This window comes from Sinohyriopsis cumingii, chromosome 1 (assembly GCF_028554795.1).
Source record: "Sinohyriopsis cumingii isolate HCF-2022 chromosome 1, ASM2855479v2, whole genome shotgun sequence".
NCBI lineage: Eukaryota > Metazoa > Mollusca > Bivalvia > Unionida > Unionidae > Sinohyriopsis > Sinohyriopsis cumingii.
In genome coordinates, this window is record NC_142961.1 from 98962237 (window position 1) to 98979831 (window position 17595).

Consider the following 17595-nt stretch of genomic DNA (forward strand, 5'->3'; position numbering starts at 1 on the left):
ATAAAAGGCATTAATGCAAAATGATTGGACTTAGACTATCCCTCAGTAAAGGCATTACTACAAAATAATTAGACTTAGACTATCCCTCATAAAAGGCATTAATGCAAAATGATTGTACTTAGACTATCCCTCACAAATGGCATTAATACAAAATGATGAGACTTAGACTATCCCTCACAAAAGGCATTAATGCAAAATGATTGGACTTAGACTATCCCTCAGTAAAGGCATTACTACAAAATGATTGTACTTAGACTATCCCTCATAAAAGGCATTAATGCAAAATGATTGGACTTAGACTATCCCTCAGTAAAGGCATTGCTACAAAATAATTAGACTTAGACTATCCCTCAGTAAAGGCATTAATGCAAAATGATTGGACTTAGACTATCCTTCAGTAAAGGCATTGCTACAAAATAATTAGACTTAGACTATCCCTCAGTAAAGGCATTACTATAAAATGATGAGACTTAGACTATCCCTCATAAAAGGCATTAATGCAAAATGATTGGACTTAGACTATCCCTCAGTAAAGGCATTACTACAAAATAATTAGACTTAGACTATCCCTCACAAATGGCATTAATACAAAATGATTAGACTTAAGCCTATCCCTCACAAATGGCATTAATACAAAATGATTGTACTTAGACTATCCCTCACAAAAGGCATTAATACAGAATGATGAGACTTAGACTATCCCTCATAAAAGGCATTAATACAAAATGATTGGACTTAGACTATCCCTCAGTAAAGGCATTACTACAAAATAATTAGACTAAAGACTATCCCTCACAAATGGCATTAATACAAAATGATTAGACTTAGACTATCCCTCACAAATGGCATTAATACAAAATGATTAGACTTAGACTATCCCTCACAAATGGCATTAATACAAATTGATTGTACTTAGACTATCCCTCACAAATGGCATTAATACAAAATGATTGTACTTAGACTATCCCTCACAAATGGCATTAATACAAAATGATTAGACTTAGACTATCCCTCACAAATGGCATTAATACAAAATGATTGTACTTAGACTATCAATCACAAATGGCATTAATACAAAATGATTGTACTTAGACTATCCCTCACAAATGGCATTAATACAAAATGATTGTACTTAGACTACACCTCACAAACGGCATTAATACAAAATGATTATACTTAGACTATCCCTCACAAAAGGCATTAATACAAAATGATGAGACTTAGACTATCCCTCATAAAAAGGCATAAATGCAAAATGATTGTACTTAGACTATCCCTCAGTAAAGGCATTACTACAAAATAATTAGACTTAGACTATCCCTCATAAAAGGCATTAATGCAAAATGATTGGACTTAGACTATCCCTCAGTAAAGGCATTACTACAAAATAATTAGACTTAGACTATCCCTCACAAATGGCATTAATACAAAATGATTAGACTTAAGACTATCCCTCACAAATGGCATTAATACAAAATGATTGTACTTAGACTATCCCTCACAAAAGGCATTAATACAGAATGATGAGACTTAGACTATCCCTCATAAAAGGCATTAATGCAAAATGATTGGACTTAGACTATCCCTCAGTAAAGGCATTACTACAAAATAATTAGACTTAGACTATCCCTCAGTAAAGGCATTACTACAAAATAATTAGACTTAGACTATCCCTCAGTAAAGGCATTACTACAAAATGATGAGACTTAGACTATCCCTCATAAAAGGCATTAATGCAAAATGATTGGACTTAGACTATCCCTCAGTAAAGGCATTACTACAAAATAATTAGACTTAGACTATCCCTCACAAATGGCATTAATACAAAATGATTGGACTTAAGGCTATCCCTCACAAATGGCATTAATACAAAATGATTGTACTTGGACTATCCCTCACAAAAGGCATTAATACAAAATGATGAGACTTAGACTATCCCTCATAAAAGGCATTAATGCAAAATGATTGGACTTAGACTATCCCTCAGTAAAGGCATTACTACAAAATAATTAGAGTTAGACTATCCCTCACAAATGGCATTAATACAAAATGATGAGACTTAGACTATCCCTCACAAAAGGCATTAATACAAAATGATTGTACTTAGAATATCCCTCACAAAAGGCATTAATACAAAATGATTGTACTTAGACTATCCCTCACTAATGGCATTAATACAAAATGATTGTACTTAGACTATCCCTCACAAATGGCATTAATACAAAATGATTGTACTTAGACTATCCCTCACAAATGGCATTAATACAAAATGATGAGACTTAGACTATCCCTCACAAATGGCATTAATACAAAATGATTGTACTTAGACTATCCCTCACAAATGACATTAATACAAAATGATTGTACTTAGACTATCCCTCACAAAAGGCATTAATACAAAATGATGAGACTTAGACTATCCCTCATAAAAGGCATTAATGCAAAATGATTGGACTTAGACTATCCCTCAGTAAAGGCATTACTACAAAATAATTAGACTTAGCCTAACCCTCACAAATGGCATTAATACAAAATGATTGTACTTAGACTATCCCTCACAAATGGCATTAATACAAAATGATTGTACTTAGACTATCCCTCACAAATGGCATTAATACAAAATGATTGCACTTATACTATCCCTCACAAAAGGCATTAATACAAAATGATTGTACTTAGACTATTCCCTCACAAAAGGTATTAATACAAAATGATTGTACTTAGACTATCCCTCACTAATGGCATTAATACAAAATGATTGTACTTAGACTATCCCTCACAAATGGCATTAATACAAAATGATTGTACTTAGACTATCCCTCACAAATGGCATTAATACAAAATGATGAGACTTAGACTATCCCTCACAAATGGCATTAATACAAAATGATTGTACTTACACTATCCCTCACAAATGGCATTAATACAAAATGATTGTACTTACACTATCCCTCACAAAAGGCATTAATACAAAATGATGAGACTTAGACTATCCCTCACAAATGGCATTAATACAAAATGATTGTACTTAGACTATCCCTCACAAATGGCATTAATACAAAATGATTGTACTTAGACTATCCCTCACAAAAGGCATTGATACAAAATGATGAGACTTAGACTATCCCTCATAAAAGGCATTAATGCAAAATGATTGGACTTAGACTATCCCTCAGTAAAGGCATTACTAGAAAATAATTAGACTTAGACTATCCCTCATAAAAGGCATTAATGCAAAATGATGAGACTTAGACTATCCCTCACAAATGGCATTAATACAAAATGATTGTACTTAGACTATTCCTCACAAATGGCATTAATACAAAATGATTGTACTTAGACTATCCCTCACAAATGGCATTAATACAAAATGATGAGACTTAGACTATCCCTCATAAAAGGCATTAATGCAAAATGATTGGACTTACACTATCCCTCAGTAAAGGCATTACTAGAAAATAATTAGACTTAGACTATCCCTCACAAATGGCATTAATACAAAATGATTAGACTTAGACTATCCCTCACAAATGGCATTAATACAAAATGAATGGATTTATCCTAACCCTCAGAAAAGGCATTAATGCAGAATGATTATTGTTAGACTATCCCTCATAAAAGTCATTAATGCAAAATGATTGAACATAGACCATCCCTCAGAAAGACATTAATACAAAATGATTGGACTTACACTATCCCTCACAAAGGGCATTAATGCAAAATGATTGTTCTTAGACTATCCCTCACAAAATGTATTAATGCAAAATGATTGAACATAGACTATCCCTCACAAAAGGCATTAATTCAAAATACAAGATAATACTTTTCTTTCCAATATTAGAACAGCAATGAGATCACTGACCTAGAATATAATAACTTTAATTATGTTGATCAAATAGTTTAATCTGTATGTAGAACAGGTACGATTTTATTCCACTAGACTTTAGCATTGATACTGTCTTAGACCAGACTATATTATATTTGACCTTAGCATGGATATTGCCACAGACCAGATTATATTATATTTAACCTTAACATGGATACTGCCACAGAAGAGATTCTAGTCTGTCCTTAGCATGGATAATGTCACATACAAGATTTTATTATATTTTACTTTACCATGAATATTACCACAGACAAGATTTTATTCCATTTGACCTTAGCATGGATATTGCCTCAGACCAGACTATATTCTATTTGACCTTCTCATGGATATTGCCACAGACCAGGTTAAATTCTATTTGACCTTAGCATGGATACTGCCACAGAAGAGATTCTAGTCTGTCCTTAGCATGGATAATGTCACATACAAGATTTTATTATATTTGATCTTAACATGACCAGATTATATTATATTTTACCTTAACATGAATATCATCAAAGACAAGACTCTATTTGACCTTAACATGGATATTGCCACAGACAAGATTCTATTGTATATGACCTTAGAATCGATAATGCCACAGACAAGATTGACCTTAACATAAATCTTGCCACAGACCAGATTATATTCTATTTGACCTTAGCATGGATAATGACATAGACAAGATTATATTCTACTTGACTTAGCATGGATAATGACACGTATACAGGAATGTAATTCTGAGTATGGAATAATTAAAGCTGGCATTAGTGGATATTTGAACACCTTATGTTACAGTCTAGGTATGATGACAAACTAGACTTGTACTTTTTCCCTGGCAACACTTTTTACCTGTCATTCAGGTATTTGTATATGGTAAAGAACTCACACCTTGACAAGATGTATACTCAGGTACAGAACTCACACAAAGTCAGTATGTGTACTCAGGTCAAGAACTCACACCCAGTCAAGATGTATACTCCAGTCAAGACCTCACACCTAGACAAGATGTATACTCAAGTAAAGAACTCAAACCAAGTCAAGATGTCTACCCAGGTCAAGAACTCAAACCTAGTCAATATGTGTACTCAGTTGAGGAACTCATCACCTGATCAAAATGTGTACTTGAGTCAAAAACTCACACCTAGCCAAGATGTGTACTTGAGTAAAAAACTCACACTCAGTCAAGATGTGTACTCAAGTCAAAAACTCATCACCTAGTCAATATGCCTGCTCAGGTCAAGGACTCGCACCTAGTCTTATATGCTTGACCTGCCTGTTTATATTATTACCAACCATTTAGTCTTACATGGTTGATCTGTCATTTTCTACAATTACCAACCATTTAGTCTTACAGCTTGACCTGTCATTTTATACTATTACCAACCATTTTGTTTTACATGCTTGGCCTGTCATTTTATATTATTACCAACCATTTAGTCTTACATGCTTGGCCTGTCATTTTCCACAATTACCAACCATTTAGTCTTACATGCTTGGTCTGTCATTTTCCACAATTACCAACCATTTAGTCTTACATGCTTGGCCTGTTATTTTCTACATTTTTCAACCAATTAGTCTTACATGCTTGACCTGTCATTTTTTACTATTACCAACCATTTAGTCTTGCAGCTTGGCCTGTCATATTACATTATTACCAACCATATAGTCATTCATGCTTGATCTATCATTTTATACTATTAACAAACATTTAGTATGATATGCCTGACCTGTCATTTTATACTATTATATCAACCATCTAGTCTTACACACCTGACATGTCATTTTATAATATTACCAACCATTTAGTCTTACATGGTTGAGATGTCATTTTATAATGTTACCAACCATTTAGTCTTACATGCTTGATCTGTCATTTCTAATATGACCAACCATTTAGTCTGACCTGGTTGACCGGTTATTTTCTACATTTTTCAACCAATTAGTCTTACATGCTTGACTCTCATTTTGTGCTATTACCAACCATTTAGTCTGGTATGCTTGACCTGTCATTTTATACTATTACCAACCATTTTGTCTTACATGCTTGGCCTGTCGTTTTATACTATCACCAGCCATTTCATTTTAGATGATTGTCCTGTCATTTTATACTATTACCAGCCATTTAGTCTTACATGCTTGACCTGTCATTTTATACTATTACCAGCCATTTTGTCTTACATGCTTGGCCTGTCATTTTATAATATTACCAACCATTTTGTCTTACATGCTTGGCCTGTGGTTTTATACTATTACCAATCATTTAGTCTTATACGTCTGACCTGTCATTGTATAGTATTAGGAACCATTTAGTCTTGCATGCTTGACCTCTCATTTTATACTATTACCAACCATTTAGTCTTACATGCTTGACCTGTCATTTTATACTATTTCCAACCGTTTTACATGCCTGACCTGTCAATTTACCAACCATTCAGTCTTACATGGTTTACCTGTTATTTTATTCTATTACCAACTATTTAGTCTGACATGGTTGACCTGTCATTTAATGTTATTACATACCTTTATGGCATTTAATACAGATATTCAGTATTTAGCTCTATATTTCACACGCAAATTGGAACAGTATTCACTACATGACCATATTCTTGGATAGACTAAATCAAATTTGTACAAAGCTCAATACATGCTTGGTTGCAATCATGACATAATTAATCTATAAATGTGCAGAAAACATAAATAAGGCGTATGTAACCATACAAAAATCACATTCGTTTCCTTTGTAAGACAGGGAGAGAAACCATCTGATACAGTGTATAACTGCCTAGTTTTATCCCTGTGGTACATCTAACCTGTTATTTCTACTCATATGGATCCAACCATATCATTTTTGTATTTATCAGTTGAAATGCCTTTGTCTTTGGATTAGGGTGGTGTATTTATATTATGCTGAAATGGCTTTATCTTTCAATAAGACTTGTATGCTGAAACAGCTTCATCTTTGCATTAGACTTGGGTATTTATCTGTTGAAACATCATTATCTTTGAATTAGATTTGTGTATTTATCTATTCGAATGACTTAATCTTTGAATTAGATTTGTATTTTTATCTATTGAAATAACTTAATCTTTGAATTACAATCGCTGAATTAGACTCGTGAATTTGTTTGCTGAAATGACATTTATCTTTCAATTAGACTTTGATTATTAAATGGTGCAATATCAGTTTTTCTCCAACGTATACCGGTATATCAATTGTACAGCCTACACGAAAAGTACAACAAAGAGTTAAGCTCTTTCAAGTACACAAATTGTACCAAACTGTGCCAATAATATCACATGTCGCCATCGTAGGTGCCAATGATATCACATGGCACCTTTGTGAGTGCCAATGATAACACAAGACCATCATATTTGCCAATCATATCACAAGTCACCATCACAGGTGCCAATCATATCACATGTCACCATCAGAGATGTCAATCATATCACAAGTCACCATCATAGGTTCCAATCATATCACATGTCACCATTGTAAGTGCCAATCATATTACAAGTCATCATCTTAGGTGTCAAATACCAATGAGTACCAAGTGGTCTTTGCAATAAGAACTGGAAGTTGAATATCTTTCATCACAACACACACACTTCAACAAGTAAATTTTCTGCAGTCTTAAAACACTGAAGTTTGCCATCACAAGTTAGATATTTTGTGTGGAATATTAACTTCAGGTATTAAATCCTAGTTTCATACTTTGGTATATATGCACCAAGTTCCATTGTACAAGTTCCATGGTTAGATATGATATGCTATGATATGCATTAAATCATATTGTACTAGTTCCATGGTTAGGTATTATATACACTAAGTCCCACTGTATTAGTTCCATGGTTAGGTATGATATGCACTAAAACACACTGTACTAGTTCCATATTTGTGAACATTATCCTGGACATAATCACTAATACACATGTACACTGTCCCAGACATACTCACTAAACAGCTAGAAAAACACATTACATCCAAAACTCATTCACTAAAGAGCTTAAGAACACAATATATCCCATACATACTACAGAGCTAAAGACACCTTATATCCCATACATACTAACTACAGAGCTAAATACACCTTATATTCCATACATACTCACTACAGAGCAAAAGACACCTTATATCCCATACATACTCACTACAGAGCTAAAGACACCTTATATTCCTAACATACTCACTAAAGAGCTAAATAACACAATATATCCCATACATACTCACTACAGAGCTAAAGAACACCTTATATCCCAAACATACTCACTTCAGAGGTAAAGAACACAATATACCCTATACATACTACAGAGCTAAACAACACAATATATCCCATACATACTCACTACAGAGCTATAGACACATTATATCCCAAGCACACTCACTAAACAGCTAAAGAACACATTATATCCCAAACATACTATAACCCAAACATATCCACTAAAGAGCTAAAGAACACATTATATCCCAGACATACTCACTAAACAGCTGAAGAACACACATATTCACTGATGTATACTCTATCCCAAATATACTCATTAAGGCACACACAATTACAGGCATTATACTCACTTCACTAATGTACACACTATCCCAAATATACAAATGTACACATTATCAAATCATAATCACTAATGCACACACTATTCCAGACATAGACATGAATATTGTGAATTGCACATTATACATCCTGCACTCGATAGGTTTCTTCCTCAACCTAAGTGCAAGCCATCCTCAAAGTTTGATAACTAGATGGTGGACAAGTCAAGTCGTGTGTAAACCAGACTGGTGATATCTGAATTGCAGGTCAAGTTGTATGGAAAGCAGACTGGTAATATCTGGATGGCAGGTCAAGTTGTGTGGAAACCAGACTGGTAATATCTGGATGGCAGCTCAAGTTGTATGCAAACCAGACTGGCAATGTCCAGATTGGAGCTCGAGTTGTGTGGGAACCAAACTAGTAAGATCTGGATGGCAGGACATGATAACAATGCACTCTGACTTAAGACAAATATTTCCAATCTAAAACCAGTACTGTTACCATTTGTTTCTTTCCTGCTGTCCTCAGTCTTTAGTGTGTGTGTGTGTGTGTGTGTGTGTGTGTGTGTGTGCGCGCTAACATGCCTCTGAAGATGAGTGACAGTTGCTGATATTTTCTGTATTTTTTACACAAGGATCCTTCAACACTGGATCATGCATTTTAGGGGGTTGAGTTGTAGCAACCACAAAGCACATAAACGTCTTCCATAATCCATGATATTTGCAATTTCAGACACAATTCTAACCTGATTTAAAAACAAGTCTCATGTGGACCATAACACTGTCAGACATAGTGATAGACAACTTGCTAAGACTTCCGCCGATGATCTCATGTGGACCATAAAGCTGTCAGACATAGTGATAAACATCTTGCTACAACTTATACTGACAGTCCCATGTGGCCATAAAACTGTCAGACATAGGGATAGACAACTTGCTATAACTAACACTGACAGTTTCATGTGGGCCATAAGACTGTCAGACATGGTGATAGACAATTTGCTATTACTAACACTGACAGTCTCCTGTGGGTCATAATACTGTCAGACATGGTGATAGACAACTTGCTAAGACTCCCACTGATGGTCTCATATGGACCATAACAAATGTAAGACATAGTGATAGACAGTGTGGCATTTGCACTGATAATCTCATGTGGACAATAAAGCTGTCAGACAAAATTATAGACGACTGGTCAAGACTTCCACGGATAAAGATTCATCAACATACTTAGGATCTGAATAAGAAATAGTACATTAAGACCAAGTATACTTTAATTAAAATTAACAAAGACAATTAACTCTTACATACCATTACTTAAAAATTAACAATTACCAACCTATCAGTTCTTGGGTAAGTTTTCCTTTATCTTTCAATTCGAACCACTTGTTCCTGATGGCAGGATATTTGTCAAGAATGAACATTTCAGCAGTGATGAGGGACTTCAAGGCATCAATGAACCATTGGGGGTCCAATATAATCTTCTCCTTCAATCCTTCAACACTGAAAGTTATAGTGACATGTATTAAGACACATAAACTTCACGTGTATCTACCTTTGCTCTGTAATTATTATAACCTGGACAACAGCATGACTAGCTGGTATACCTGTGGTCTGAAGAAATGGGTAAAATGGGTTGGCAGTTATTTACATTGGAAAATTAATCAGACTGCTCTGATGGCATGGACAATCAAACAGACTGCAATGTAGACAAGGATAATTAAGCAATCTGCACTGTAGACATGGAGAATTAAGTAGACTACCCTGTAGACATTGAAAAGCATGCAGACTGTGTTGTAGAAATGGACAATTGAGCAGAGTGCATCTAGACATGGAGATTTAAGGAGACTGCACTGTAGACATTGACCATTAAGCAGACTGCACTGTAGACATGGAAAATTAAGCAGAATGCACTGTAGACATGGACAATTAAGCACACTGCACTGTATACATAGAACATTAAGAAGACTGCACCGTAGAAATGGACAATTAACACTGCACTGTAGACATGGCCAATTAACACTGCACTGTAGACATGGCCAATTAACACTGCACTGTAGACATGGCCAATTAACACTGCACTGTAGACATGGAAAAATAAGCAGACTGCCCTGTAGACAAGAATAATTAAGACTGCACTGTAGCCATGGACAATAAAGCAGACTGCCCTGTAGACATAGACAATTAAGAAGACGGCACTGTAGACAGACAATTAAGAAGACGGCACTGTATAAATGGACAATTAAGCAGACTGCACTGTAAACATGTACCGTTAAAAAGACTGCACTGTAGACATAGACAATTAAGAAGACTGCACTGTAGACATAGACAATTAAGAAGACTGCACTGTAGACATAGACAATTAAGCAGACTGCACTGTAGACAGACAATTAAGAAGACGGCGCTGTAGACATGGACAATTAAGAAGACTGCACTGTAGACAGACAATTAAGAAGACTGCACTGTAGACAGACAATTAAGAAGACGGCACTGTAGACATAGACAATTAAGAAGACTGCACTGCAGACATAGACAATTAAGAAGACTGCACTGTAGACAGACAATTAAGAAGACGGCACTGTATAAATGGACAATTAAGCAGACTGCACTGTAAACATGTACCGTTAAAAAGACTGCACTGTAGACATAGACAATTAAGAAGACTGCACTGTAGACATAGACAATTAAGAAGACTGCACTGTAGACATAGACAATTAAGAAGACTGCACTGTAGACAGACAATTAAGAAGACGGCACTGTAGACATGGACAATTAAGAAGACTGCACTGTAGACAGACAATTAAGAAGACTGCACTGTAGACAGACAATTAAGAAGACGGCACTGTAGACATAGACAATTAAGAAGACTGCACTGCAGACATAGACAATTAAGAAGACTGCACTGTAGACAGACAATTAAGAAGACGGCACTGTAGAAATGGACAATTAAGCAGACTGCACTGTAAACATGTACAGTTAAAAAGACTGCACTGTAGACATAGACAATTAAGAAGACTGCACTGTAGACATAGACAATTAAGAAGACTGCACTGTAGACATAGACAATTAAGAAGACTGCACTGTAGATGTAGACAATTCGATATTTTGGAGCAATACACTGATATAGCTTTAATGAGTTACAGCGTAGTGTAGCTTGAGAAATCTAAATCAATAAATAAGAGGTCATGTGAAAACATATTCCATTCTGATTCTTAAAACAGTGTTGTATATGGACCTATGAATAAAGATTCATATATATATTTATGCAGTGTGAATAATGAATGGATGAAAATTGAAAACATTGGAACTAAACTAATATAAATAACGTAAGGTACATCAACACAACTAGACTAATGTGTGTACCCAGAACTGTAAATACTATAAGCACATCAACACTACTAGGCTAATATGTGTACTCAGACCTGTAAATAGCACAGGGCACATCAACAGTACTAGTATAATGTGTACCAAGAATTGTAAATAACACAAGGCACATCAGCACTACTAGTTTAATGTGTACCAAGAATTGTAAATAACACAAGGCACATCAACACTACTAGTCTAATGTGAATCCAGAATTGTAAATAGCACAAGGCACATCAGCACTACTAGATTAATGTGTACCAAGAATTGTAAATAGCACAAGGCACATCAGCACTACTAGATTAATGTGTACCAAGAATTGTAAATAACACAAGGCATATGAACACTACTAGACTAATGTGAATCCAGAATTGTAATTAACAAAAGGCACATCAACACTACTAGTTTAATGTGTACCAAGAATTGTAAGTAGCACAAGGCACATCAGCACTACTAGATTAATGCGTACCAAGAATTGTAAATAACACAAGGCATATCAACACTACTAGACTAATGTGAATCCAGAATTGTAAATAACACAAGGCACATCAACACTACTAGTTTAATGTGTACCAAGAATTGTTAATAGCACAAGGCACATCAACACTACTAGACTAATGTGAATCCAGAATTGTAAATAACACAAGGCACATCAACACTACTAGTTTAATGCAGACCAAGAATTGTTAATAGCACAAGGCACATCAACACTACTAGTTTAATGTGTACCAAGAATTGTAAACAGCACAAGCCGCATCAAACTACAACACTAATTACCCAGAATTGTAAATGGTACAAGGCACATCAACACTGTTAGGCACACGAACTGTATAATGCATGTATCAAGAAATTTAAATAACATAAGACAAATCTACACTACTCATATAAAATATGCACCAAATCTCAAATAATTTTAGAGTTTTGCCCTGGAAACAAGATATAAATGTTAGACGGACTGATAAACTGATAAAGAGATAGCAACGAATAATGAAAACACAGAAAAAGAAAAACTGTGCCTATCAAAAGAAACCTTCATACCAGTATATGTATGTATTTATATGTGTGTGTGTGTGTGCGTATATATATATATATATATATATATATATATATATATATATATATATATATATATATATATATATATATATATATATATATATATATATATATATATATGTGTGTGTGTGTGTATGTATGTATGTATGCATGTATGTATGTGTGTCTGGCCAGTAAGCAGTACTTCTTTAGAAGCTAAAACTAAAATAAGCTTTCCATATAGTTATTACCCAGGGCATAATGTTGCTTTCGGGGGGGGGGGGGAGGGGAGGGGCTGTCAAAAATATTTTGGTAGAGCATGTTCTCATGAATGTTTTCACTGAATTTGGCTAAATTTGCCCAATACAATTTCAGCAAATAATGACAACTATGGATGGATGGCTAATGGATATAGTCTCATGCCTGAATGTCAAATTACCTGTTGCCAAGGGAGGTAAAATAAATTGAAGCATTCTCAGCATCCAGTCTATTAACAGCAAAGGAAAGACATTTGGATTTATGAGGTTAATCAATACTGTGCAAATGAAAGACATTTGGATTCATGAAGTTAGTGGCTACTTTGACTGCAAAGTGAAGACATTTGGATTCATGAGGCTAGTGGCTACTTTGACTGCACATGGAAGACATTTGGATTTATGAGGTTAGTTGTTACTGTGACTGCAAAGGAAATATATTTGGATTCATAAAGTTAGTGACTACTTTGATTGCAAAGGGAAGACATTTAGAATCATGAGGTTAGTGGCTACTGTGACTGCAATGGGAAAACATTTATGTTCATGAGGTTAGTGGCTACTGGGAATGCAAAGAGAACATCTGGATTTATGAGGTTAGTGGCTACTGTGACTGCCATGTGGGTCCTGTTTGTCATATATAACCATTTTAAGAAATCATGAAGCAAGTTTCCAACAGTGGCGACTCTCCCACCCTCTGCTTGATTTCCAATCTCTTTTGTTTCCAGTCTTTTGTTAAGTTACAGTACTTGTGCTTGTGCTAAATCAATCTCAACTCATTTCTAAAATAAAGTGTATGAATATGTCATACTTACACCTGATATGATGGTGATATGGCTAATTCTTTACTATGAACTAAACAGAGCAAGGTCAAACAAGTGACATGTATGCATAGGCCAACATTAACAAAGTCTACTGGCCACATCTGTAGTATATAAATAAATTAAAATTGTTGCAGTGTGTGGAACAATGTTTTGTTCATCAATCTGCAGGCTTGATTCACAGGTATAGCTTGATTCACAGTTATAACAAATGGAAGCCTGAGTAGATATGGAAAATTATTTAAGAAGCAAAAATCTACAATAATCGTCTTGGCATTGCAGTGTTCAAGGTTTTACAGCAAAGTCCTTATGTCAAATTAAGAAACAAATGAAAAGAGGAAATATGTTGTGGCATTATAGAATAACAAGCTAAATGCACATCTGAATTCGACAGAAGCACAACAACTATCAGACAAGAGTCCCTCAGAGGGATTAATGCTCCACTGGATGAAAATAATTTCAGGAAATCCCAGAAAATACAGTTTCTTCATTTTAGTTCCTAACTGTTGAAACTATTAGTACCATATTGGTCATAATTTGCATTATTTTCACTCATATACCACAAGAAGTCTTTTGGTGAAAACACCTTGTCTATGTATCTAGCTATTCAGGAGAAGTAGCAATAACAAGATTTACAAGATGGCACCAAGGTACCCACAGGAGCCCATAGTGGCTGAGTGGGCTAAAGCACTCTCCATCATGGATCACTGCCATCTCAACTCCGTCTGTGCTGGTTCAAGTCTCGGATTCAGCCAATGTGGGTATGTGAGAAAGCTTTCCAGTAGCTTCTCATGGGTTGGTGGTTCTTTCCGGGGTTTTCCTGGGTTCTTCCTCCGCCATTAATACTGGCCACGATGTATAGCCTATCATGTGCTAAAAAATGACATTAAACCCCACAACAACAACAACAAGGTAGCCATACCAGATGTTAGATCAGCATCGGTTTCATTTTGGAGATGACATCAAGGTACCCATACTGGATGTTAGATCAGTATCGGTTTCATTTAGGAGGAACTAGACATCATACAAAGCTTTATAGGGAAAAGCAACCCATGTGAAAATGGCTTTCCACTTCTGGCAATAACAATTAGGTATGAAACAATATTGATGTATTGATGCATCTATAATTTTGCCAAACTGATACACATCAAAATAAGAGGTGGCAATTGATACAAAACCATACCTAGCCTATATAAGTTACTTTAATATTCATCAGTCATCAATACAATTATTAGTTATCAGCGTTCAAAGAAATTGATTTCGACACAGGCCCTTGGCTCGTGACTTTCCCTGACTGAAACTCCACAAGCCAGGACTCCAAGTTTCACATGCCCTAAATTTCCTCCTTTTTAATATTGTCACAAAAATGTTGAAGTAGCTATAATTCATATATATATTTAATATGGTTTAGATGACGCAATTGTCATTACTGTTCACTACACTCACTAGTAACTGGAGGGTCCTGGTCTTCAAACTTCTCTTCGTGATTCTCTGAATGAATTCTGGTCAGAATCGAGTAGACATTATGTCAATCTCTTGTTTGCAGTATTTGCATATAATTAATACCCTCCCCTTCTATTTCTCTTTTTACCTGCCGTGCTTCTTAAAGAAAAACTCCGTCAACCAAGAGCTCTGAAATTTATCTGTGGTGCACTTGGCCAATAGCTAATTGTTTTATTAATTGGCAAAAAATTTATGAAGTACACTTGAATAACATTACGACAACTGAAATGATCAATCTTTGCATTCTTTATATGCAGTACAATCCTACTTCAAAGAAATGTTGCCGCTGTTCACAAACTTTCAAAAAAAAATAGATATGGCTTAAACATTAACACTCAAGGCAGTACCACGTAATAAGTTTTGTTATTGTACACGCATCTATCATCGATTTGAAGTACTGACAAGAAACTGCTCCATTTCCTGATCCAACCTCGTATGCAAATAAGAACACTGAGCTCACCCACTGCAGACTTTGAACACATCTCTCTAGCTACTGTCAGCCAATTATGTGAAACAGTGGTTTATACCCGATTTATTTTCTTTTGATTGCTATTATTTAAATTGTCCAAGTGTTTGTTTGACATCAGCTCCAATCATGACTGTTGCCGTTTTTACATGCAACATTAACAGGCATATACTGCAAGTGTGTGGGTTGTATTTGATGAATGCTAAAAATTGTGTTATCTCAGAGCATGACCATATCAAGGGGTTTGGGAGTTATTCATTGTATTTTAAGCATGGCACACCATACTTCAATTTGATTAAAATCAGATCTCAATTTCACATAGGACAGTGATCATCTGATTTAGATTGTGATGTATTATGGAAGGTATGTCAACATCTTGAAAATTTACACATTTCATCTGCACAATCAAAGTTTCCTCAGGCAAATTATAGTTTTTGACAAGCCTGATAGGCACCTCATTTTTAATACAGGATTATGGACCAGACCTAATATTACAGGGGTCAGTGGAGTTGGGCTATCGGATCTTTTTAGCACTGGTCGTTTACATTTCTATTATTTTACTTCATCTGAGACATATGTTGCAAGCACATGTACTCATTTATGTTAATTAAATATTCTACAAAAACAACAAGATGATGTGGATGGTAATGTCCCTCAGCAACCCACCTCACTGATTCAACCCTAATTATCTGATCTTAACTGTATATTCAGCAAAAAGATACATTCCAAACGTGTCCCCTATAAAAGATGCATTCCAAATATGTCCCACATAAATCATGCATTCCAAATGTGTCCCCCGTAAAAGATGCATTCCAAATGTGTCCCCCGTAAAAGATGCATTCCAAATGTGTCCCCCATAAAGGAGGCTTTCAAAATGTGTCCCCCATAAAGGAGGAATTCTAAATATGTCCCCCATAAAGGAGGCATTGAAATGTGTCCCATTAAAAGAGGCATTCTAAATGTGTCCCCATTTATAAAAATGCACATTACTCATCATCACCCCTTTTAAAAGAAGATACTCTTTTGATTTGTATCTTGTCTCCTCTAAATTGATGGTTACTCTTCCAGTGTGTCAGACAGTGATATATGTTATATTGAGGTTTCACTGGTGGTTATGGTTTGTTTTAGTATCAAGTAAACAATATCCACTAATTAGAACTATATTCAATTATGGATCATTTATCTGATCAAATGGTGGACCTAGGAAACACCTAAAAGGTTGAATTAAAGTCATGACAACTAACAGGTAGTCTGTTCAAAAGCATTTTTGTTATCTTGTCATGGATGAGAATGGCATGTGTGTGTGTGTGTGTGTGTGATGTCTAGCAATGGGTCATCGTGCTGCAGACAAGTAGTATCATGTCCCACCCAGTCAGATAATCCTGACACCAATCTGGCCAGTCCTTACAATAACCTCTTAATACTGAGCACCAAGCGAGGCAGCTGTTAGTAGCATTTTTTAAGTCTTTGGGATGACATGGGTAGGGTCTGCACCTACGACCTCCCACATCCGAGGTGGACACTCTAACCACTAGGCCACCATAGCAGTCCGAGAATAGCATATAAATGGATGCTAAATATGTGTCTGTGAAAAACAAAAATGCTGCATGCACATACAGAAAATGCAAATGTTAATTTATTTGATGATGATAGTGGAGTTTATGTACTGTATACAAAACTGTAGAACAAAATGCAGGTATGCATGCATCAGATATATACAACCTCATGAACTCATGGAATTTAAAATATAGCGT

At 35.3% G+C, this 17595-nt stretch overlaps 1 protein-coding gene across 1 annotated transcript in view; it reads right to left on the minus strand.

The window, feature by feature from the left end:
• Positions 1 to 17595, minus strand: part of LOC149807430 (uncharacterized) — a 56484-nt gene that overhangs the window by 36458 nt on the left and 2431 nt on the right. Inside the window, exon 3 of the mRNA XM_089954994.1 lies at positions 9742 to 9905. Coding sequence (XP_089811120.1) covers positions 9742 to 9905 — 164 coding nt within the window. The remainder of the gene's footprint in view (positions 1 to 9741; positions 9906 to 17595) is intronic.